Source organism: Oncorhynchus nerka, linkage group LG23 (assembly GCF_034236695.1).
Source record: "Oncorhynchus nerka isolate Pitt River linkage group LG23, Oner_Uvic_2.0, whole genome shotgun sequence".
In the NCBI taxonomy this organism is placed as follows: Eukaryota; Metazoa; Chordata; class Actinopteri; order Salmoniformes; family Salmonidae; genus Oncorhynchus; species Oncorhynchus nerka.
The window spans coordinates 16,473,839-16,497,266 of record NC_088418.1 but is presented as its reverse complement, the minus strand read 5'-3'; the positions used below and the strand labels follow the sequence as shown (position 1 = coordinate 16,497,266).

The 23,428-nt window shown below is 43.4% G+C and overlaps 1 protein-coding gene across 1 annotated transcript in view; it reads right to left on the bottom strand.

Annotated features, from left to right (window-relative positions):
• Positions 1-23,428, bottom strand: part of LOC115106348 (protocadherin-15-like) — a 193,059-nt gene that overhangs the window by 133,762 nt on the left and 35,869 nt on the right. Inside the window, exons 10-14 of the mRNA XM_065008380.1 lie at positions 22,588-22,722; positions 15,070-15,075; positions 11,382-11,531; positions 9,858-10,051; positions 1,951-2,083 (exon numbers count right to left, since the gene is read on the bottom strand). Coding sequence (XP_064864452.1) covers positions 1,951-2,083; positions 9,858-10,051; positions 11,382-11,531; positions 15,070-15,075; positions 22,588-22,722 — 618 coding nt within the window. The remainder of the gene's footprint in view (positions 1-1,950; positions 2,084-9,857; positions 10,052-11,381; positions 11,532-15,069; positions 15,076-22,587; positions 22,723-23,428) is intronic.

Below are 23,428 nucleotides of genomic sequence, written 5' to 3'. Positions count from 1 at the left end.
CGGTCCGTTGCCTGTAGCGACACAGAGAGGCCCCTTCATGTTGCTGTTATTCCACTACTTTCACAACGACTCCAATAAAACAACAGAATGAAAAGGCATCAAGTTAAACCCATAGCGCAGTCCATAAATGTAATGTGGCGAGATCAAACCCAATTTCACAATGACTAAATTACTTCACACAGTGTCCAGTCCATTTCTACTTGACGCATTACAAACAATAGTTTGGTACACAATTTTTTTACCAAAGTAAAACCTTTATTTGGTGCGATATAGAACCCTTTTTTGAAGGTTCTATAAAGAACCATTCTCATAAGGTTCTAAATGGAACCTGTATGGTGTTATAAAGAACCCTTTCCTAAGGTTGTATAAAGAACTATTCAAAAAGATATAGCACCAAAAAAGGGTGCCACTATGGTTGCAACCCTTTTTGGGGCTACATAGTACCCTTTTTTATGGTTCTTTATGGAACCTTTATGGAGAATGGTTCTATAAAGAATCTTTCACAATCTGAAAGGTTTTTTGGAGATCCTTTTGTAGAACCATACAGTTTTTTTTTCTCACTCACAGCTGTGCGCAAACATCGCCCCAATATATTCCAATGAGCCAATTTTCTAATGCATTTAATTCTGGTCAGCCATATTATATTGTTAAACTTCCATAGGTGTTATTATTGTGTTAATTAACGAGTTGAATCTGGTGAGCTATGTCTGTAATAGAGGAGGGAAATGAGAAACATTGACTGATTTAATAAACATTCTCAATGGCCAGACATAAATCTTTCACAAAACACTAATAAAGGTCATAATCTTACATAACATGTAACATCGTAACACAACAGATTACATAAACTGTAATGACACTCACGGTTGTACAAAAAGAGCTGTGCGCAAACCACGCCCCAAAATATTCTAATGAGCCACCTCCCCTACACTTTAGTTAAGACTAAAAGAGCAACAAAAAAACAGTGATCTGTACAGAACCATTGAAGAGCTCAAAGGGTTCATTGAGCCATTATGGTTCCACATAGAACCATCAGCCTTCCCAAAGAACCCTTGAAGAAGCATCATTTTCTTTGTGTGTACAGTGTAAGAGGTCTACATAAACAGCTTGACCATCCCTTCTCATAAAGACAATTCTGTAACATTAGTAACTGTCTCCGTCCCTTCTCATACAGACTAATCTGTAACATTAGAAGCTGTCTCAGTCCCTTCTGAAACAGACTAATCTGTAACATTAGTAACTGTCTCAGTCCCTTCTCATACAGACAAATCTGTAACATTAGTAACTGTCTCAGTCCCTTCTCAAACAGACTAATCTGTAACATTAGAAGCTGTCTCAGTCCCTTCTCATACAGACTAATCTGTAACATTAGTAACTGTCTCAGTCCCTTCTGAAACAGACTAATCTGTAACATTAGTAACTGTCTCAGTCCCTTCTCATACAGACAAATCTGTAACATTAGTAACTGTCTCAGTCCCTTCTGAAACAGACTAATCTGTAACATTAGTAACTGTCTCAGTCCCTTCTCATACAGACTAATCTGTAACATTAGTAACTGTCTCAGTCCCTTCTCATACAGACAAATCTGTAACATTAGTAACTGTCTCAGTCCCTTCTCAGTAACTGTCTCAGTCAAACAGACTCTGTAACCTTCTCATACAGACTAATCTGTAACATTAGTAACTGTCTCAGTCCCTTCTCATACAGACTAATCTGTAACATTAGTAACTGTCTCAGTCCCTTCTCATACAGACTGAATAGGGGCCATTGTTAGGAGCTCTTCAGCTGTATAGAGTACACTTGTGGCCTGACAATGATGATCAGGTAAGATTCTGAAGCAGATCCCACCAAACTATGGGTACAGATCAGGGTACAGATCAGGGTACAGTATGCTCAGTGTGTGCTACAGAACAGTGTGGCATTGTGAAGAAGCCTTGTCCCGGTGCTCACCTGCAGGCTGAGGAGTGTGGCTCCGATCCTCATGGCCTCGCTGACCTCCAGGCTGTAGAGGAAGCGGGGAAAGCGTGGGGGGCTCTGGTTGTTGGGGGGGAGCACCTCAATGTACACGGTGGTGATGGAGCTCCTGCAACGGGAGATAAGGATGGGGAGAAATTCATTCTGGGTGGAAAAAAACCCTGATGAAGGCTGAGGGCTGAAATGTGTTGGTTTTAACTTTAACAATAAAAAAGCACTTTTATCAACTTCAACTCTCCACAAAGAGCTTCACTTCTGAAAAACAGAAACTGTAGGCGGGTTTTGTTTACATTATGAGAATTTCTGTGTAGGATGTAGGGTTCTGTTGTCAGTGTTTGTTTGTTTTGTGTTTGTTGGGGGGGTTGCTAGAAAATCTATATGATTGTCGATTAAAAAGCTAGGAGGTACTGTACGTAGGTTGGACAAGAGTTAAGGTTAGCCAACTTAAAGCTGAAATCCGTAGTCGGTGCAATATTACAATAACATTACAATAAACAATAAAGAAGTTACTTCAAACAACAAACAGCGTTTTGTTTTCTACTCTGACCTATAGAACAGCACTATATGCACTGCTATTTTCTTTCACCACAATGCTGGATGCTCTTCTCCTCCTCTCATCCACCAAACAAAATAAATAACCAAGGTGCAGTGGCGAACTGTGGCGCGATTTCCCCCTTGACATATTTCAGCTGTAAATTAGTTTTTAAATACAACCTCTCCCAGTATCTGGTATAATCTGTATCCTGCAGCATTTAGAGAGAATCAATTCAATGGTACATCAAAACTTGAGATTGTTTTAGAAAAGCTGAAATAAACAACCTCTAACCTTGAGCAAGGTACAGTACTTCACTAGAGACTGAATCCCTGGTCAGTGAAATCACAGTTGTGTACAGAACACTAGGCTCCAAGTGTCTGAGTCGGGCCTGAACAGAATAAACATAATTGAATGATTACAGAAAGTCAATTTTAGAGAGACATATGAGGGACCTTTAAGACTGGTTATTTGAAGACCGGTTATTTGAAGACTGGTTATTTGAAGACTTTTTTCCACCGTGGCAATCATGGCTGCTTTAGTCATAAAGCCACTGGAAACATGAATCAAACGGTTTTGATCGTGGACATGCTCCACACAGAACCCTGTAAATATAAGTAGCAACTTATCAAACAATCATACGAGCGTCAAACGCACACAGGTAGGAGATAACCATTGATAAATACCTATTGTTCTCAGCCTCAGTGCTCGTGCACAACTTTGGCTATTTTGCATTTCAAAACACCCCCAACGAACCATATATGGCCAAAATCACCCAGTAAAGCCTGTGAGGAATACACAAGGCCATACAATGAAGTATAAAGTCGCAACTCAAAAATCAAAGAAAAAAACTAACAACTTTTCCGAGACCAAAATACAGGTGATGGTGTCAGAGAAGGAGTACAACAAAAAGGTTTTATTTGGCTGCTCAGTTGTGGCTTGACCAGTAAAAATAAAACATAGCTACAAAGAGAGGATCATTAGGACAATTCAAGCTGCTTTAGCAATGGCAAATATACCTCAAATGAGTAGGCAACACTCAAAAATAAGCCATCCATCCTCAACAGCTCCATCCTGTAGGCGTGTAGGACAACATTGCTGTTCTGCAGAATGAACGAGTTGTGTATACCAACTGGCCTCTTTACCACCACATTCAGCAGCGTCTTTTATGCATTATTTTTCAAATGTATTTTAATTTGATTGAACCTTTATTCAACTAGGCAAGTCAGTTATGAACAAATTCTTATTTACAATGACGGCCTACCAAAAGGTAAAAGACCTCCTGTGGGGACCGGGGCCTGGGATTAAAAATCTAATAAAAATCTAGGACAAAACACGACAAGACAAGAGAGACAACACAACATTACATAAAGAGAGACCTAAGACAACAACATAGCAAGGCAGCAACATATGACAACGCAACGTGGTAGCAACACAACATCACAACATCATGGTAGCAACTCAACATGGCAGCAGGACAACACGGTAGCAGCACAAAACATGGTACAAACATTATTGGGCACAGACAACAGCACAAAGGGCAAGAAGGTAGAGACAACAATACATCATGCAAAGCTGCCACAACTGTCAGTAAGAGTGTCCATAATTGAGTCCTTGAATGAAGAGATTGAGATAACCCACTGTTCCTAGGCCGTCATTGAAAGTAAGAATTTGTTCTTTAACTGACTTGCCTACTTAAATAAAGGTAAAATAAAAATTGAAAAACTAGCTGCAGCGAACCGAAAAGAGGAGCGACCCAGAGATGTCTGTGCTTTGGGGACCTTTAACAGAATGTGACTGGCAGAACGGGTGTTGTATATGGAGGATGAGGGCTACAGTTAATATCTCAGATGGGGGAAGTGAGGCCTAAGAGGGTTTTATAAATAAGCATCAACAAGAGGGTCTTGCGACGTGTATACAGAGATTACCAGTTTACAGGAGTATAAAGTGCAGTGATGTGTCCTATAGGGAGCAATGGTGGCAAATATGATGGCCAAATGGTAAAGAACATCTAGGCACTCGAGAGCATCTTAACCTGCCAATCTATAAATTATGTCTCCGTACTCTAGCATGGGTAGGAAGGTCATCTGAATCAGGGTTAGTTTGGCAGCTGGGGTGAAGGAGGTGCGATTAAGATAGGGGGAACCGAGTCTAGATTTAACTTTAGCCTGCAGGTTTGATATGTGCTGAGAGAAGGACAGTATACCGTCTAGCCATACTCCCAAGTACTTGTATGAGGTGACTACCTCAAGCTCTAAACCCTCAGAGGTAGTAATCACACCGGTGGGGAGAGGGGCATTCTTCTTACCAAACCACATGACCTTTGTTTTGGAGGTGTTGAGAACAAGGTTAAGGGCAGAGAAAGCTTGTTGGACACTAAGAAAGCTTTGTTGTAGAGTGTTAAACACAAAATCTGGGGAGGGGCCAGCTGAGTTTAAGACAGTATGAGAGAGGTTCCTACTGCCTGAGCTATGTTGTTGATGTAAATTGAGAAGAGCGTGGCGCCGAGGATCGAGCTTTGGGGTACTCCCTTGGTGACAGGCAGTGACTGATACAACAGATATTCTGACTTTATACACTGTACTCTGAGAGAGGTAGTTAACAAACCAGGCCAAAGACATCTCAGGGACACTCTTTAACAGGCCCACAAGAATGGAATGGTCTACTGTATCAAAAGCTTTGACCAAGTCAATAAAAAAAAGCAGCACAACATTGCTTATAATCAAGGGCAATGGTTACACCAATGAGGACCTTAAAGGTCGCAGTGACCTGAGCAGAAACCAGATTGCATACCAGAGAGAATACTATAGACATCAAGACAGCCAGTCAGTTGATTATTGACAAGTTTTTCCAACACTTTTCATAAACAGGGAAACATAGAAATAGGTTTATAACAGTTAGGATCAGCTTGATCCCCCCCTCCTCTTTAAATAAAGGATGCACTGTTGCTGCCTTCCAAGCAATGGGAACCTCCCCAGAGAGGAGAGACAGATTATAAAGGTCAGAGATAGGCTTGGCGATGATAGGGGCTGCAACATTAACATTAACTTCTTAAGGCAGCATTTTCACTGTTGGATAAATAGCGTGCCCAATTTCAACTTCCTGCTACTCATGCCAAGAATATAAGATATGCATATTATTAGTAGATTTGGATAGAAAACACTCTGAAGTTTCTAAAACTGTTTGAATCATGTCTGTGAGTATAACAGAACTTATGTAGCAGGCAAAACCCCGAGGACTAACCGTTAAGATATATATTTTTTGAGGTCTCTGTCTGTTCATTGAGTTCTCATTGGCAAACAATATTTCTTTGGAACTTGTTTTCAGTTCCTACCGCTTCCACTGGATGTCACCAGTCTTTGGAATTTGGGTGAGGTTATTCCTTTGTGCAATGAAGAAGTCTGGTCATCTAGGAACTGCGTAACACTGTTGAGAGTTGCGCAAGACTTGAAAAGTAGCTTGGTTTGTGTGTTCCTGTATTGAACACAGATAGACCCATCTTCAATTTGATCGATAATTAACGTTTAAAAATACCTAAAGTTGTATTACAAAAGTAGTTTGAAATATTTTGGCAAAGTTTATAGGCAACTTTTGAAATATTTTGTAGTGACGTTGCGAATTTTGGAAGCTGTTTTTTTCTGGATCAAATGGGCCAAATAAATTGGCATTTTGGATATATATGGACGGAATTAATCAAACAAAAGGACCAATTGTGATGTTTATGGGACATATTGGAGTACCAACAAGAGAAGCTCGTCAAAGGTAAGGCATGTTTTATATTTTATTTCTGAGATTTGTGTAGCGCCTGCAGGGTTGAAATATGCTACGCTTTTTGTTTACTGTTGTGCTATCATCAGATAATAGCTTCTTATGCTTTCGCCAAAAAGCCTTTTTAAAATCTGACATGTTGATGGATTCACAAGTGTAGCTTTAATTGAGTATCTTCCATGTGTGATTTAACGAAAGTTTGATTTTTAAATATATATAAAAAATTTAATTGGCCGTGCTGCATTTTCCCTGGCTTTTGCCCAAGTGGGACGCAAGCGTCCCCTATACCATAAGAAGTTAAAGAAGAAAGAATCTAAACCATCTGATCCAGGAGCTCCTTTAGCACCTCGGACTCAGTGACTGTCTGCAGGGAGAAACTTTGTAAAAGGGAGGGGGAAAAGAGGGAGGAGAATCGGGGCTAGTCGCAAGGGGTGGGAGATGAGTAAATGTTGGATGGGTAAGGAGGCATGGCTTTGTCGAATAGGAATGCTGACTTAATGAAGTAGTGATTGAAGAGCTTAGCCATGTGCCTCTTGTCAGTAACAACCACATCATCAACATTAAGGGACATGGGCAGCTGTGAGGAGGAGGGTTTATTCTCCAGGTCTTTAACTGTTTTCCAGAACTTCTTGGGGTTAGACCCACAGAGAGAGAACTGCTCCTCAAAGTAACTAACTTTGGCCTTCCGGACAGCCTGAGTGCACTTTTCTCATTTGCCTGAATGAGAGCCAGTCAGACTGAGTATGCATGTGCCGAGGTGGTCCTTGGTAAAGATTGCCACTCCTCCACCTCTGTCTCGCCCAAAAAAGGTTATAACCAGAAAGGTTAACATCAGTATTCAAAAAACTCTTCCATAACTGCATCTCAGTAATGACCAACACATCTGGATTGGAGCTGTGAACCCAGACTTTCAATTGATCCATTTGAGGTAATAAGCTTCCAGCGTGCAGAAAACCCAGGCTTTTACGAGAGCAGATATCAGTGAAGCAGATATCAGAGCACAAGTCAGAATTGGCGATAGCAATAGAAGATGGGCCAGGGTCTACATGCACATTTCCAGATATCATCAGCAGTAATAGAATCAAGGCATGGCAGAGGACAGGGAGAGCTCTGCAGTGTTGATTTATGACATTTGAATGTGCATTAGATGGCAACAATATCATATTGTGCAACAATTTCATCAAGCAACATGAATACAAAGCCGGCGAGAGGTGGTTAGAATAAAATCGGAGGCCAAGAGTCTGTGTAACCAATAGAGAGTCAGAGTCCCGAGTGTGGGAACAAACGTAGTCTGTCCCACGGTTGGGTAAACAAGAAATGGAATAGTCAACAAAGCATGCAGGAGTCATGAGGCAAATAGCAAAATGTTATATGTTAGAGTTTGTTTTGCTGATGATTGCATTTGAAACATTGGCTCATCAAGGGCTGTGAGGTGCAGATCAGCAGGCTCCTGCTGAAAAGTGCCCGTTTCCAAAAACCCAAGTGTGGAAAGCACTTGGATGTGCAGCGGAACGGCATGTGTTTGCCTTTTTAAAGTAGGTCTTAAATCCTTGCAAATATTCTATAAAATTGGTTTTGGGAAATGATATCTGAACGGCCAATCTGTAATTCATGCAACAACAAAAAAATCTCACCTGTCTCTAAAAACGTGCTCTCTTACTCCTCATCAGAGGAAGACGACAAACGTTACAACCTGTCTCTAGAAACGTGCTCTCTTACTCCTCATCAGAGGAAGACGACGAACGTTACAACCTGTCTCTAAAAACGTGCTCTCTTACTCCTCATCAGAGGAAGACGACGAACGTTACAACCTGTCTCTAAAAACGTGCTCTCTTACTCCTCATCAGAGGAAGACGACGAACGTTACAACCTGTCTCTAGAAACGAGGAAGACGACAAACGTTACAACCTGTCTCTAGAAACGTGCTCTCTTACTCCTCATCAGAGGAAGACGACGAACGTTACAACCTGTCTCTAGAAAAGTGCTCTTTTACTCCTCATCAGAGGAAGACGACAAACGTTACAACCTGTCTCTAGAAACGTGCTCTCTTACTCCTCATCAGAGGAAGACGACAAACGTTACAACCTGTCTCTAGAAACGTGCTCTCTTACTCCTCATCAGAGGAAGACGACGAACGTTACAACCTGTCTCTAAAAACGTGCAATCTTACTCCTCATCAGAGGAAGACGACGAACGTTACAACGTGCTCTCAGCGAAATGCAGCGTGTGACAAATCTCCCAGCAGAGCAAGATCTCTCATTCCCTTTCCCATTATCTCAGTCGTTTATAGTATTCCAACAATGGTTTCACTTTCATACGTGCCTTTAATTTAACAGATTACTGTACTTTGTATGGATTATTCTCATAACATATTTACTCATGTGATAGAAGTATATGCCTGTCAAGATATGTTGCATGAATTCACAATGGAAATACAATAAAATCTTACAAATACTTGAATTATTACTCTCACAATTTCAACATATATTTTCTCTATTCTACGCTTGACAAGCAGTTCCCTTATTCCACCGCTTGGCACTGTGCATACTCATGGTCATGGCTGTGTGTAAATGTACGCACACTCTCAACGTTCATGTTGGTAAATATCACACTCTGCGTGGAAATGATCCTACACATGGTTGACGCACCGATTTGTTCCTACGCATGATTGATAAACGAGGCCCCAGATTATTACATGGTTCCCAGTCATTGGATACGTATTCACATACGTATTCACACCCCTAATCAACACAGTCTTATTTTGCGTGTTTGTCCTTGACTCAAGATAAAGGCTTACAAGGATCTTTGTGCGGCAAAACTTTTACCTGGCATGTTCGATGAAAGACTAAATTCCCCCAGCCCTAACGTTTTCCTCTTCAGATAGAACTGAGCCAATAGTCACTGCCAAATTCACTACATTTCTCTTTATATTTCAGCCTGTTGAGCTATATTGATCCTGTGGCCACCAAGCTTTACAGAGGGCAAAAAGGCAACACAGATTGAATTGAGTTGGAGGGTAGGCATTGCAAATCATTATGAAAAGCCTCTAGTTTCCGCTTTGGGTGCCAGATGGGCCAGTAACATCTTCCTAGCACAATTGTGTTACCCTGCAGAACACTATAGATTTAACAGAGAGAGAGAGAGAGAGAGAGAGAGAGAGGGGAACAGAGGGAGAGAGAGGGGGACGGAAAGAGCAGAAAGAGAGAGAAAGGAAGCGAGTCTGTGACTGCTGCAGACGGAATGGAAAGTGACTTGTCCTCTGCGTCTCTCAGCCTTTTTACTGGCCACGCCAGTTCCCAGCCTCCACTGCCCTACTCCACCTTTCCATCCTCAAGCTCTCCTGCTCGTTCTCCCCACCCCCAGCTCTACCCATCCTCCAGCCTCCCACCCCTCGGGGCTTCCCACCCCCAGCTCTACCCATCCTCCCCTCCAGCCTCCCACCCCTCGGGGCTTCCCACCCCCAGCCCTACCCATCCTCCCCTCCAGCCTCCCACCCCCCGGGGCTTCCCACCCCCAGCCCTACCCATCCTCCCCTCCAGCCTCCCACCCCTCGGGGCTCCCTGGGGCTCCCTATTAGCCTCACCTCCTCTGGGACCCCGGACCACTATCCACAGCCTTCACGGTCAGCGTGTAGGAACGTCCCACGGCCAGGGAGACGCCAGGCACCACGGTGATCACTCCCGAGCGGTTATTGATGATGAAGTGTCCTTGATCCCCCGCCAGGATCTTGTAGGTCACAAGCCCATTGGGACCCCCGTCAGCATCCAGAGCCGTCAGCTGAAAGGGAGACAAGAGAGGAAGTCTCTCACTCGATAGTGTCCTCTGGTGTCCTAAGCCCAGGGTCTTCACTAGGGGAAGGCCATCTATCCCAATATTTTCCCCACATTTCAAGGAATACGTAAATGTTTGATTCCTCGCTGATATATTCTACACATATCAAATGCATAATGAAATATCTTGCGTTGGGGGACTATTAAACATTTATGGCAAATACAGTCAGTGATTTTGAAATTAGGAAGTAGAAACTGATATCATAATCAAATGCAGAAATACCTTTTAAACATTCACATAATCCAATTATAACATACTTCATATTCAACGTGTAGAAAAGTGGCCACACTTTGATAGAAATCTCTAAACATTCGTGTGTGTACGTAGTAGAACGCTACAGTGTGTGACTAAGAGCATGTATAGTGTTATTCTCCCCATACGTCATTCTGAGACTTTACATACTGTAACTCAAAGATGACTGACTAATGAGACAATGCAGTCACAAGCACCTCATCAACAGTCATTCAACCGACAAAGAAACTCATACCTGCCATTATTAACGTGTTCCTGAAGCCTAACCAGCCTAACCGGGTTAACCAGCCTAACTGGCCTAACCGGGCTAACCAGCATTAACCAGCCTAACCTGCCTAACCGGGCTAACCAGCCTAACCGGGCTAACCAGCCTAACCGGGCTAACCAGCCTAACCGGGGTAACCAGCCTAACCAGCCTAACCGGGCTAACCAGCCTAACCGGGTTAACCAGCCTAACTGGCCTAACCGGGCTAACCAGCATTAACCAGCCTAACCAGGCTAACCAGCCTAACCGGGCTAACCAGCCTAACCGGGCTAACCAGCCTAACCGGGCTAACAGGCCTAACCAGCCTAACCAGCCTAACCTGCCTAACCGGGCTAACCAGCCTAACCGGGCTAACCGGCCTAACCAGCCTAACCGGGCTAACCAGCCTAACCGGGCTAACCAGCCTAACCGGGGTAACCAGCCTAACCAGCCTAACCGGGCTAACCAGCCTAACCGGGCTTGCTATGAGAGAAACAGAGATTAAACTGCCAAAATTTGACCTTTTCTGGCAGTCTTTTGTTTCCTTTAAGTATCAGAGTGACTGACTGGACTGGGCTCATGCTCTGACTGTGAAACAGGGGTTCTAACAAATGACCCACAACCCTCCCAATGCCCAGAGGGGAACAGCCTATGGCAGCAGCCTGCTGAGAGCTGAACCAAACAGTCTGCTACCACAATAACTCCAGGTTTACTAATGCTATTACTCTAAGTAAGTGGATGGTTTGGGAAAACAGCGAGTGAGTACAGCATATTGATTACCTGTAATATTGTTTCCCCAGGCTGCATATCTGTGTAAACATTGACACTGTAGGAGGTGTTCGGAAAGGTTGGTGTGTTGTCATTGGCATCGATCACTGTGATATTAATGGCCACTGGAGTACTCTCCTGAACTCCATCAGAAGCCACCATCTATAGAGAAGGGACGTGAGAGCAAGAGCGAGAGAGAGAGAGAGAAATGATCAAAAACCTCAGGACACACGTGTATGCAGTAGAGAACTCCACAACCAATATATCCCTGACATGTTCTGTCAATGCAGAAACCAATGGGACAGTCCCTGACAGTCACAGGACAAAAAAGGAAGATAAGGGACCAGTGGTCAAAAGATGAAAGATTGAGAGCAATACCCTTATTGAAAGCTGTTTACACAGGCTTTACAGATATTAATTCATCACAATGACTAAACAAAGCCCATTGTCTTAACAACAACGTACAGTAATAAAGACTACAAGGCTCTTATAACTCCAATTGTGATTGCATACCATTATTGTTTATCTCATTAGGTAAAGTGTGTGTGTGTGTGTGCGTGCGTGCGTGCGTGCGTGCGTGCGTGCGTGTGTGTGTGTGCGCGTGCGTGTGTGTGTGTGTGTGTGCGTGTGTGTGTGTGTGTGACTGTGTGTGTGTGTGTGTGTGTGTGTGTGAAGTTGTATCTGACTGTCAACTTCCACATAGAACACAACCGCTCACACAAATTAACCGAGAGTAACAGCAACTTCAAAAACAAAAGAGCATGCAACAAGCGTCAAACAGAAAGAAAAGCACCTTGATCCTCAGTTGAGCAGGAAATAAAATACCACCCGTGTTCAAAGCTCTCCCCATTAACTTTTAGAGTTGTACTTCTTTCCCCGCCAAAATACGACGACAGAAGCATCTAAAAAAGCCCACAGGTAAACACAGCAGTGAGTGCTAGTGAAAACCAGAATCGAGAAACATCCTTTTAGTGTTTTCTTTATGTTCATAGTACTTAGCAACACCACACTTCAAAGTCTTGACAAGATAGCGCTGCGGGCTCCTCCACTGCTCCAGCAGGATGTGGTGGTGGGGAAAGAAAATGTCCAAATCTTGTTTCCTTCTCTGAGTTTCCGGTGCGATGCACTGTGCCACTCAGAGGAGCTAGCATTATAAAAACCTCTACTAGCTCACAACTTCATAACACAGCACAAAGCCTCTAGGCAAGACATAGAGGTAGAGGAGAAGATGATCATTTGACATCATTGGGTGGGTAGCGGTTGTAATTTGACTGGCAGAAAGAGTGTCTTGCAGAGTGGGTGGCATAACACATGCAGTGGCCACAGAGCCAACTGAATGAACTCAAATAGACATACTCCAACCGAATATGTATTGGAACACAAAACACTGAGAGACACACATCCTTGTGGATTTCTCCATGGTAGTGCTGGAGAGGAGAAACAGATTGAGGCACTGACTGACTGGGTATCGTTCGTATGCACGACGGATCCATCATTTAACAGCATGGGTGGAACGGCTCTCAGAAGCCTTCCCAGACAAGCGAGCTTGGTCTCAGTGTTTTAATCAATCTGTTACTGCCAGGACATGGCAGCCGAGTGCTCGGGAATGCTAATTCCACTGCCCTGTGCACCCCAGAGTTAGGGCTGGAGGGATCCGCACGCCAACGTTTACATTCAGCGAAGTCTGATGTTGTCTGGATCTTTTGGCACCAGGCATTATTTCACATTCTGATGTTTTTTTGGAGGGAAACGTAGCACTGCTTGCTTAGAAGTACCACTTCCTACTGATTTGGCTCATACCAAGGCTGGAATGAAGGACCTCTGCCTTGCTAACACAGGTGACTGCCCTTCTGAAGCATCTTGCCCAGTCAGCACACTGAAAAGCTAGCTATTCGGCAGCGCAAGTGGAGATACTTCAGGCTGACGAGTGAGTTTGACAGAGCCCATCTGCTATACGGCCCTTGAATCACAAACAGACATCCAAACCTAAAAAGTTATTTGAAAGAACTACATCGGAATATAGCCAGACTGGCAAAGTCCATCAATAAGACATTGCCTTAACAGACTCTGTTAAAAGATAAGGTCTCTAAAACAAAGATATGGTGAGGTGGGCAAGATAAATGAAACTGCAAGAAGTTCTTATTGGAAAAATTCCAATTCTGGTTTCAGATGACATGGCACTTGGCAATTTCAAAGCCTGACAAGACGACGGTTCTTAGACTGAGTGATACACCTGCCAGGTGACATTTCTTCAAATAAACGGTGCATTTGATCTAGAGGGAACAGTGAATAACCCAGTGGCAGTTATAGCTGAGTGAAGAATACATCAACAAACATATGGAGGAACAGGACCGAGGATAGTAGTATGCTGTTCTGAGCTGGGCTGTTCTGAGCTGGGCTGTTCTGAGCTGGGCTGTTCTGAGCTGGGCTGTTCTGAACTGGGCTGTTCTGTACTGGGCTGTTCTGAACTGGGCTGTTCTGAACTGGGCTGTTCTAAACTGGGCTGTTCTAAACTGGGCTGTTCTAAACTGGGCTGTTCTGAGCTGGGCTGTTCTGAGCTGGGCTGTTCTGAGCTGGGCTGTTCTAAACTGGGCTGTTCTGAGCTGGGCTGTTCTGAGCTGGGCTGTTCTGAGCTGGGCTGTTCTGAGCTGGGCTGTTCTAAACTGGGCTGTTCTAAACTGGGCTGTTCTGAGCTGGGCTGTTCTGAGTTGTTGCTGTCCTGAATGATGCTGTGCTTTATTATGGTCTTACAGCTGGACATAGTGCACCAGCCAGCGACAGAGAGTATTACTGTTGAATGAAAGCTCAGTAGTTGGTGATTCATGGATTCATCATTTACATTTACATTACATTTAAGTCATTTAGCAGACGCTCTTATCCAGAGCGACTTACAAATTGGTGCGTTCACCTTAAGACATCCAGTGGAACAGCCACTTTACAATAGTGCATCTAAATCTTTTAAGGGGGGTGAGAAGGATTACTTTATCCTATCCTAGGTATTCCTGAAAGAGGTGGGGTTTCAGGTGTCTCCGGAAGGTGGTGATTGACTCCGCTGTCCTGGCGTCGTGAGGGAGTTTGTTCCACCATTGGGGGGCCAGAGCAGCGAACAGTTTTGACTGGGCTGCGCGGGAACTGTACTTCCTCAGTGGTAGGGAGGCGAGCAGGCCAGAGGTGGATGAACGCAGTGCCCTTGTTTGGGTGTAGGGCCTGATCAGAGCCTGGAGGTACTGAGGTGCCGTTCCCCTCACAGCTCCGTAGGCAAGCACCATGGTCTTGTAGCGGATGCGAGCTTCAACTGGAAGCCAGTGGAGAGAGCGGAGGAGCGGGGTGACGTGAGAGAACTTGGGAAGGTTGAACACCAGACGGGCTGCGGCGTTCTGGATGAGTTGTAGGGGTTTAATGGCACAGGCAGGGAGCCCAGCCAACAGCGAGTTGCAGTAATCCAGACGGGAGATGACAAGTGCCTGGATTAGGACCTGCGCTGCTTCCTGTGTGAGGCAGGGTCGTACTCTTAAATGTTGTAGGTGCTGGCTCAGGGGAATGCAAAAATACCTAATGAGAGAGGCTACTGCATCACATTACATTTGGGATTCACCCTCTATCTTTTGCCACAATCACATTTTTCAATAAGTGCTTTTACACTGATTGCTTTGTCTAATCTCGACAATCAAAACCACAAACCCTTCTCACTTTTACTTACAAATTGCTGCAAACACACCGGAGAAACACATATAAAGACACACGTGGTGAGTCATGTACAGTCGCGGACAAAAGTTTGGAGAATGACACAAATATTAATTTTCACAAAGGCTGCTGCCTCAGTTTGTATGATGACAATTTGAATATACTCCAGAATGTTATGAAGAGTGATCAGATGAATTGCAATTAATTGCAAAGTCCCTCTTTGCCATGCAAATGAACTGAATCCCTGTCAAGTTCTGACCTTTATTTCCTTTGTTTTGTATTTATTTAGTATGGTCAGGGCGTGAGTTGGGTGGGCAGTCTATGTTTGTTTTTCTATGATTTGGGTATTTCTATGTTTCGGCCTAGTATGGTTCTCAATCAGAGGCAGGTGTCATTAGTTGTCTCTGATTGAGAATCATACTTAGGTAGCCTGGGTTGCACTGTTTGTTTGTGAGTGATTGTCTATGTTGATGGCTTGTTTCAGCGCAGCTCACATTAGCGTCACGGTTGTTATTTTGTTTACTGTTTTGTATAGTGTTTCAGTGTTCAGTTCTTTCTTTAATTAAACATTCAACATGAACACATATCACGCTGCATATTGGTCCTCCGATCCTTCTCGCCTCTCCTCTTCAGATGAAGAGGAGGACGACCGTGACAATCCCCCAAAAACATTTCCACTGCATTTCTGCAGAAGGCTTCAGGGCGCCCAAGAAAGTCCAGCAAGCGCCAGGACCGTCTCCTAAAGTTGATTCAGCTGCGGGATCAGGGCATCACCAGTATAGAGCTTGCTCAGGAATGGCAGCAGGCAGGTGTGAGTGCATCTGCATGCACAGTGAGGTGAAAACTTTTGGAGGATGGCCTGGTGTCAAGAAGGGCAGCAAAGAAGCCACTTCTCTCCAGGGAAAACATCAGGGACAGACTGATATTCTGCTAAAGGTACAGGGATTGGACTGCTGAGGACTGGGTTAAAGTCATTTTCTCTGATGAATCTCCTTTCCGATTGTTTGGGGCATCCGGAAAAAAGCTTGTCTGGAGAAGACAAGGTGAGCACTACCATCAGTCCTGTGTCATGCCAATAGTAAAGCATCCTGAGACCATTCATGTGTGGGGTTGCTTCTCAGCCAAGGGAGTGGGCTCACTCAAATTTTTGCCTAAGAACACAACCCTGAATAAAGAATGTTACCAACACATCCCCTTGAGAGCAACTTCTCCCAACCATCCAGGAACAGTTTGGTGACGAACAATGCCTTTTCCAGCATGATGGAGCACCTTGCCATAAGGAAAAGGTGATAATGAAGTGGCTCGGGGAACAAAACATTGATATTTTAGGTCCATGGCCAGGAAACTCCCCAGACCTTAATCCCATTGAGAACTTGTGGTCAATCCTCAAGAGATGGGTGGACAAACAAAACCCCACAAATTCTGGCAAACTCCAAGCATTGATTATGCAAGAATGGGCTGCCATCAGTGGCCCAGAAGTTAATTGACAGCATGCCAGCGCGGATTGCAGAGGTCTTGAAAAAGAAGGGTCAACATTGCAAATATTGACTCTTTGCATCAACTTTGTGTAATTGTCAATAAAAGCCTTTGACACTTACGAAATGCTTGTAATTATACTTCAGTACTCCATAGTAACATCTGACAAAAATATCTAAAGACACTGAAGCAGCAAACTTCATGGAAATTAATATGTGTCATTCTCAAAACTTTTGGCCATGACTACACACACACACACACACACACACACACACACACACACACACACACACACACACACACACACACACACACACACACACACACACACTAAATGAAGTACAGGCCCTGTGCTAATGGCTAGCTGGACGGAGAAAAGCGTAAGACGTTTGTGTGAGCAACAACAGATCATTATCGTCGACAAACACCATTGTTCTATCCCAATGGCCGTAAAGGGAAGGACAGTGTAATGCATTCCAGCATTATACAACAAAACAACAACAAAACCCAGCATGCCGTTTGCCAAGGATACAATGTGACAGAAATGTAACAAATAGGACATTGAGGATGAAAAACTCTTGAGGGATGTCAAGAACATTTGGAAAACTGCTCACTAGAAATCATTGCTGATATACTGTAATACTGTCTATGTTTAATGGTACAGTACTAGTGGATCTACTGTCATTCTAGAATATGGTATCAGGGGACAAGTGTGACTGTGGATTCAAGTTACTGTTGTGCTGTGTTGTGTGATAGGGGTGGGGGGTGAAGAAGAGGGAGAGAGAGGGGGAGGGAGAGAATAGGGGTAAAGGGAGCGAGAGAGAGGGAACGAGAGAGAGAGAGAGAGAGAGAGAGAGAGAGAGAGAGAGAGAGAGAGGGAAAGAGGAGAATCAAATATAGAGAAAGAAGGAGATATCAAAGAAAGAAAGAAAGAAAGAAAGAAAGAAAGAAAGAAAGAAAGAAAGGGGGGAGTGACAGATGTTTTCTAATGATCTGTTGCTTCTGTCCCCAACCATGGAGGGGATACAGCATTTCAAGAAGCAAAGAACGAAACCTTGCTGATGTACTGTAATAGTGTCTATGTTTAATGGTACAGTACTAGTGGAGCTACTGCCATTCTAGAATATGGTATCAGGGGACAAGTGTGACTGTGGATTCAAGTTACTGTTGTGCTGTGTTGTGTGACAGGGGCTAACATGATGGTGGGGGAGAGAGGGAAAGAGAGGGAGAGAGAGAAATAGAAGGAGAAAGAGAGAGAGAGAGAGGGAAAGAGAGGGAGAGAGAGAAATAGAAGGAGAAAGAGAGAGAAAGAGAGGGAGAGAGAGAAATAGAAGGAGAAAGAGAGAGAGAGAGAGAGAGAGGGAAAGAGAGGGAGAGAGAGAAATAGAAGGAGAAAGAGAGAGAGAGAGAGAGAGAGAAAGAGAGGGAGAGAGAGAAATAGAAGGAGAAAGAGAGAGAGAGAGAGGGAAAGAGGAGAGAGAGAAATAGAAGGAGAAAGAGAGAGAGAGAGAGAGAGAGAGAGAGAGAGGGAAAGAGAGGGAGAGAGAGAGAGAAAAGAGGGAGAGAGAGAAATAGAAGGAGAAAGAGAGAGAGAGAGAGGAAAGAGGGAGAGAGAAATAGAAGGAGAAAGAGAGAGAGAGAGAGGAAAGAGAGGGAGAGAGAGAAATAGAAGGAGAAAGAGAGAGAGAGAGAGGGAAAGAGAGGAGAGAGAGAAATAGAAGGAGAAAGAGAGAGAGAGAGAGGAGAGAGGGAGAGAGAGAAATAGAAGGAGAAAGAGAGAGAGAGAGGGAAAGAGAGGGAGAGAGAGAAATAGAAGGAGAAAGAGAGAGAGAGAGAGGGAAAGAGAGGGAGAGAGAGAAATAGAAGGAGAAAGAGAGAGAGAAAGAAAGGGAAAGAGGGAGATAGAGGGGGAGAAAGATAAGAGGGAGAGAAAGAAAGGGAAAGAGGGAGATAGGGGGAGAGAGATAAGAGGGAGATAGAGAAAGGGAAAGAGGGAGATAGGGGGAGAGAGATAAGAGGGAGATAGAGAAAGGGAAAGAGAGGGAGATAGGGGGAGAGAGATAAGAGGGAGAGATAGGGATAAAGGGAACGAGAGAGAAAGAGAGGGAGAGAGACGGAAAGAGAAAGATAGAGGGATAAATCTTAGAATCAACTATTAAAGACTATCAAATCTTAGAATTAACTATTAAAGACTATCAAATATTAGAATGAACTATTAAAGACTATCAAATCTTAGAATTAACTATTAAAGACTATCAAATCTTAGAATCAACTATTAAAGACTATCAAATCTTAGAATCAACTATTAAAGACTATCAAATCTTAGAATCAACTATTAAAGACTACCCTCTGGATTATCAAATGACCTTGAATGAACTACAGGACAAAATAAGTGCGCCCAATAACTGGCAAAGTGGAAGCAATTGTTGCTTTTCCTGCTCCCACGACTCGCCGCCAGTTGCGCAGATTCCTGGTGATGGTGGGGTACTATCGTACGTTCTGTAAGAATTTGTTAATGGTAGTAGCTCCCCTTACATCTCTGCTCAGTCCCAAAGTACCATTTAAGTGGTCCCAGGAATGTACTATGCTTTTGAGTCTGCCAAAGTGCTGCTTTGTAGTGCCCCAGTGCTTGCCTGCCCCAACTTTGCCAAACCTTTTAAGTTGGAGGTAGATGCTAGTATAGTGGGGGTGGGTGCGGTTCTCTTACAGGAAGATGAAGACTGAGTGGATCGGCCTGTCAGTTTCTTCTCCCGTAAGTTCAACTCGTGTCAGTCAAGGTACTCCACCATTGAACAAGAGACGCTGGTTTTATTGCTAGCCTTACAGTTTTTTGAGGTATATGTGGGCTCCAATGCCTTGTCTGTACTGGTCTTCACAGACCATAATCCTTTGGTGTTTCTTAGGCAAATGTACAATCAGAACCGCCGCCATATGTGGTGGGCTCTGATTGTACAGGGATACAGTATACAGATTCACTATGTGAAAGGTTCGGCGAACGTGAGATCCGATGCTCTATCACGGGTTTAGTAACTGGAGATGCGTGTTGGTTTTTGTTATTGCAAACTGGGAGTTTGCAGGTTTTGGGGTGGGCGTGTTATGTCCCCCAGTTTCTGTGTTGTGGGTTTGTGTGTGTGTATTTCAGGAAATGGAATCATGGATTCCTCAAGCAGCTGATTGGTTGGCCCCCACGATGATTGGAGCTCTGACCCCTCCCTCTCGTCAGGGGAAACAGCTGTCTTCAATTACCAACTCCTTCTACAGCTGGATAAAAGCCAGTGTTCCTTTGTTAGGAGTAGAGAGTTTCTTTGATGTCCTGTGTTGGTTGTTAGTGCATGAAAGTTTTTTGTAGCTGCTACTCCTGAGGTTTTTGATTATTGAAATGGTTCCCTTTAAGTTAGTAATTATTCTGTTTAATTTGTTCCCCGCGGGGGGGGGGGGGGGGGGGACGCACCTTGGGAGTGTTTAGGCAAGAGGCCAGCGGACATACATAACCTGTAGTATTTACAATGTCTATGCAGACTAGGTAAAGACCTGGGCAGACCACCCCCTGTATTTTGGTTAGCACGCCAGGAGGTGCTAAAAGATTAGCTAAGTTGTGGGTAGGTAAGGTAGGATAGGGGGCTCTTTGACTTTCTTTGGTTACGTCCAGCCCCTTTTCCCCACATTACCGTGTTAAGGAAATAAATTCCCTGTGAACTGTACATTTCTCTGCCTCTGTCGTCCTTCCCCCGCACCTACGATCAAATACCTTTTTCACTTCACGTTGAGTTGTAGCAGGGTGTTGCGTACGTAACAAACTCAAAAAGGCCTGTGGCGTTGATGGTATCCTCAATGAAATTATAAAATATACAGACAACAAATTCCAATTGTCTATACTTAGACTCTGTAACATCATCCTTAGCTCTGGCATCTTCCCCAATATTTGGAACCAAGGACTGATCACCTGTTACAGGAATTAAATTCCTTTATGTTTTGTTTAACTAATTCAATTCAACACTCTGTCCACACCTAAGAATTTGTAAGGCCCTTATTTGCATAAAATGGACAGAGACCAGTCTCAAAATCAATCAGTAGCGTTTATTCCCGAGAGTACTGAACACGATACAGTTTACCACAGGTTATAAACTGAAAATGACGTCATTAGTTTTCGAACTGTCCCGTCTCTTCTCCCACCCTGGTACAAAGGCAGTATCTCAAGCCTTCCCACATTGTCTCCCTACCAATTGAATATAATTTATGACCGAGCCAAGGTCTTCCTATGTAGATAAGCATTCTAGCCAGTCTGACGATAAGTTCATTCATTTCTACCAAGGAACAGACAGTCATTGTTCTAATTCTTGATTATATTTACACACATTATATTCAGTACTAGAATTAAAATAAAATTCATACATATACAGTAACATAATAGTATTCTGATTAGTCAGTCCTGGTTGAAATGTATACATAATTAGTCATTGATAAAAAAATCCCTTAACATCACCCCAATCCACAAAAGTCGAGACAAATTTGACCTCAATAACTACCGTGGGATATGCGTCAACAGCAACCTTGGGAAAATCCTCTGCATTAACAGCAGACATTTGTACATTTTCTAATTGAAAACAATGTACTGAGCAAATGTCAAATTGTCTTTTTACCAAATTATTGTACAACAGACCACATATTCACCATGGACACCCTAATTGACAACAAAAAATGGCAAAGTCTTGTCATGCTTTGTTGATTAAAAAATATATGCTTTCGACTCAATTTGGCACGAGGGCCTGCTTGATGGAAAGTGGTGTTGGGGGAAAAACATACGACATAAAATCTATGAACACAAACAAGTGTACATTTTAAACTGGCAAAAAACACATTTCTTTCTACAGGGCCGGGGGGTGAGACAGGGATGCAGCTTAAGCCCCACCCTCTTCAACATATATATCATCAAATTGGCAAGGACACTAGAACAGTCTGCAGCACCTGGCCTTACCCTACTAGAATCTGAAGTCAAATGTTGATGATCTGGTGCTTCTGTCACCAACCAAAGAGGGCACAGCAGCACCTAGATCTTCTGCACAGATTCTGTCAGACCTGGGCCCTGACAGTAAATCTCAGTAAGACCAAAATAATGGTGTTCCAAAAAAGGTCCAGTTGCCAGGACCACAAATAGAAATTCCATCTAGACACTGTTGCCCTAGAGCACACAAAAAACTATACATACCTTGGCCTAAACATCAGCACCACAGGTAACTTTCACAAAGCTGTGAACGATCTGAGAGACAAAGTAAGATGGGCATTCTATGCCATCAAAAGGAACATAACATTTGACATACCAATTAGGATCAGGCTAAAAATACTTGAATCAGTCATAGAACCCATTGCCCTTTGTGGTTGTGAGGTCTGGGGTCTGCTCACCAACCAAGAATTCACAAAATGGGACAAACACCAATTTGAGACTCTGCATGCAGAATTCTGCAAACATATCCTCCATGTACAACGTAAAACACCAAATAATGTATGCAGAGCAGAAATAGGCCGATACCCGCTAATTATGAAAATCCAGAAATGAGCAGTTAAATTCTACAACCACCTAAAAGGAAGTGATTCCCAAACCCATAACAAAGCCATCACCTACAGAGAGATGAACCTGGACTCTGTTCACAAACACAAACAGACCCCACAGAGCCCCAGGACAGCATCACAATTAGACCCAAACAAATCATAAGAAAACAATAAGCAGCAAGATTTGTGACCTGCCTCAAGAAAAGGGCAACCAGTGAAGAACAAACCCCATTGTAAATACAATCCATATTTATGTTGATTTATTTTCCGTTTTGTACATGAACTATTTGCACATAATATGACATTTGTGAGTGTAATGTTTACTGTTAATTGTTATTGTTTATGTTATTGCTTATTTCCACTTTTGTTTATTATCTAGTTCACTTGCTTTGGCAATGTTAACATATGTTGCCCATGCCAATAAAGCCCTTTAGGAGAGCGAGGAAACGAGAGAGAAAAGAGAAAGGAGAGATGAGAGAGGGGGTGTGGTGTCAACTAGTGCCAGCCTTACTGTGAACGTGTAGCTGTGCTGCTCTTCACGGTCCACGGGCTTCAGCAGTGTCAGGTAGCGGGTAATCCCCGAAGGTGTCACTGTGAAGATTGTGTTGTAGTTGTCCAAGGATATCTGCAGCATGGGATCTTTCGTCTTCAAGGGAAGGAGAAGAAAAGGACACAAGTCCACAAACAACTGACTGACTGGATTTGGATTGATAAAAGCAAGGTGATGAAACCTCGTCAGTCACTTTCAAATCAAGGTTTCAGAGACGAAGGAAACACATGATAAACACACACAACCAATGGAAAAAAAATATGTTTGACTATCAAATAAGTACATGAAATATGAATCAACTGTTTGTCCGTGGTTGTGTTAAGTGACAATGTAAATCTACAATGATTACGCAGCTCTATGTACATAGCATAGTGTTGCCATGACACTGATGTTGATATCTTTATCTTAGATGCTGCTGTCCGCAGCATCTGTATAGCTGTGTTGGGGAGACTGTTGTGCCAATCTAAATGTGTTTCACAATGTAAAAACCCCATATCTCGACCTAATCCACTTGAAGTTCTGCAGGGCTTTGTAGTCCTTGTGTCGACGGTTGTGTTCTTCACACACAGAGCAACACAGTACATGTACGAACACAGACTAGAAACGAAGAGTCCAGCCTCATCCTCCGCCCACCCCTGCAATAACACAATGTATATGTCTGAAATAGCACTATATATTGTGCACTACATTTACCCAGAGCCCAATGGGAATCCCTATAGTCCCTGGTCAAACGTAGTTCACTGTACTGTGAATAGCTTGCCATTTGAGGAGCAGCCAGTCCTTTTAATACCAGACTGGTGAC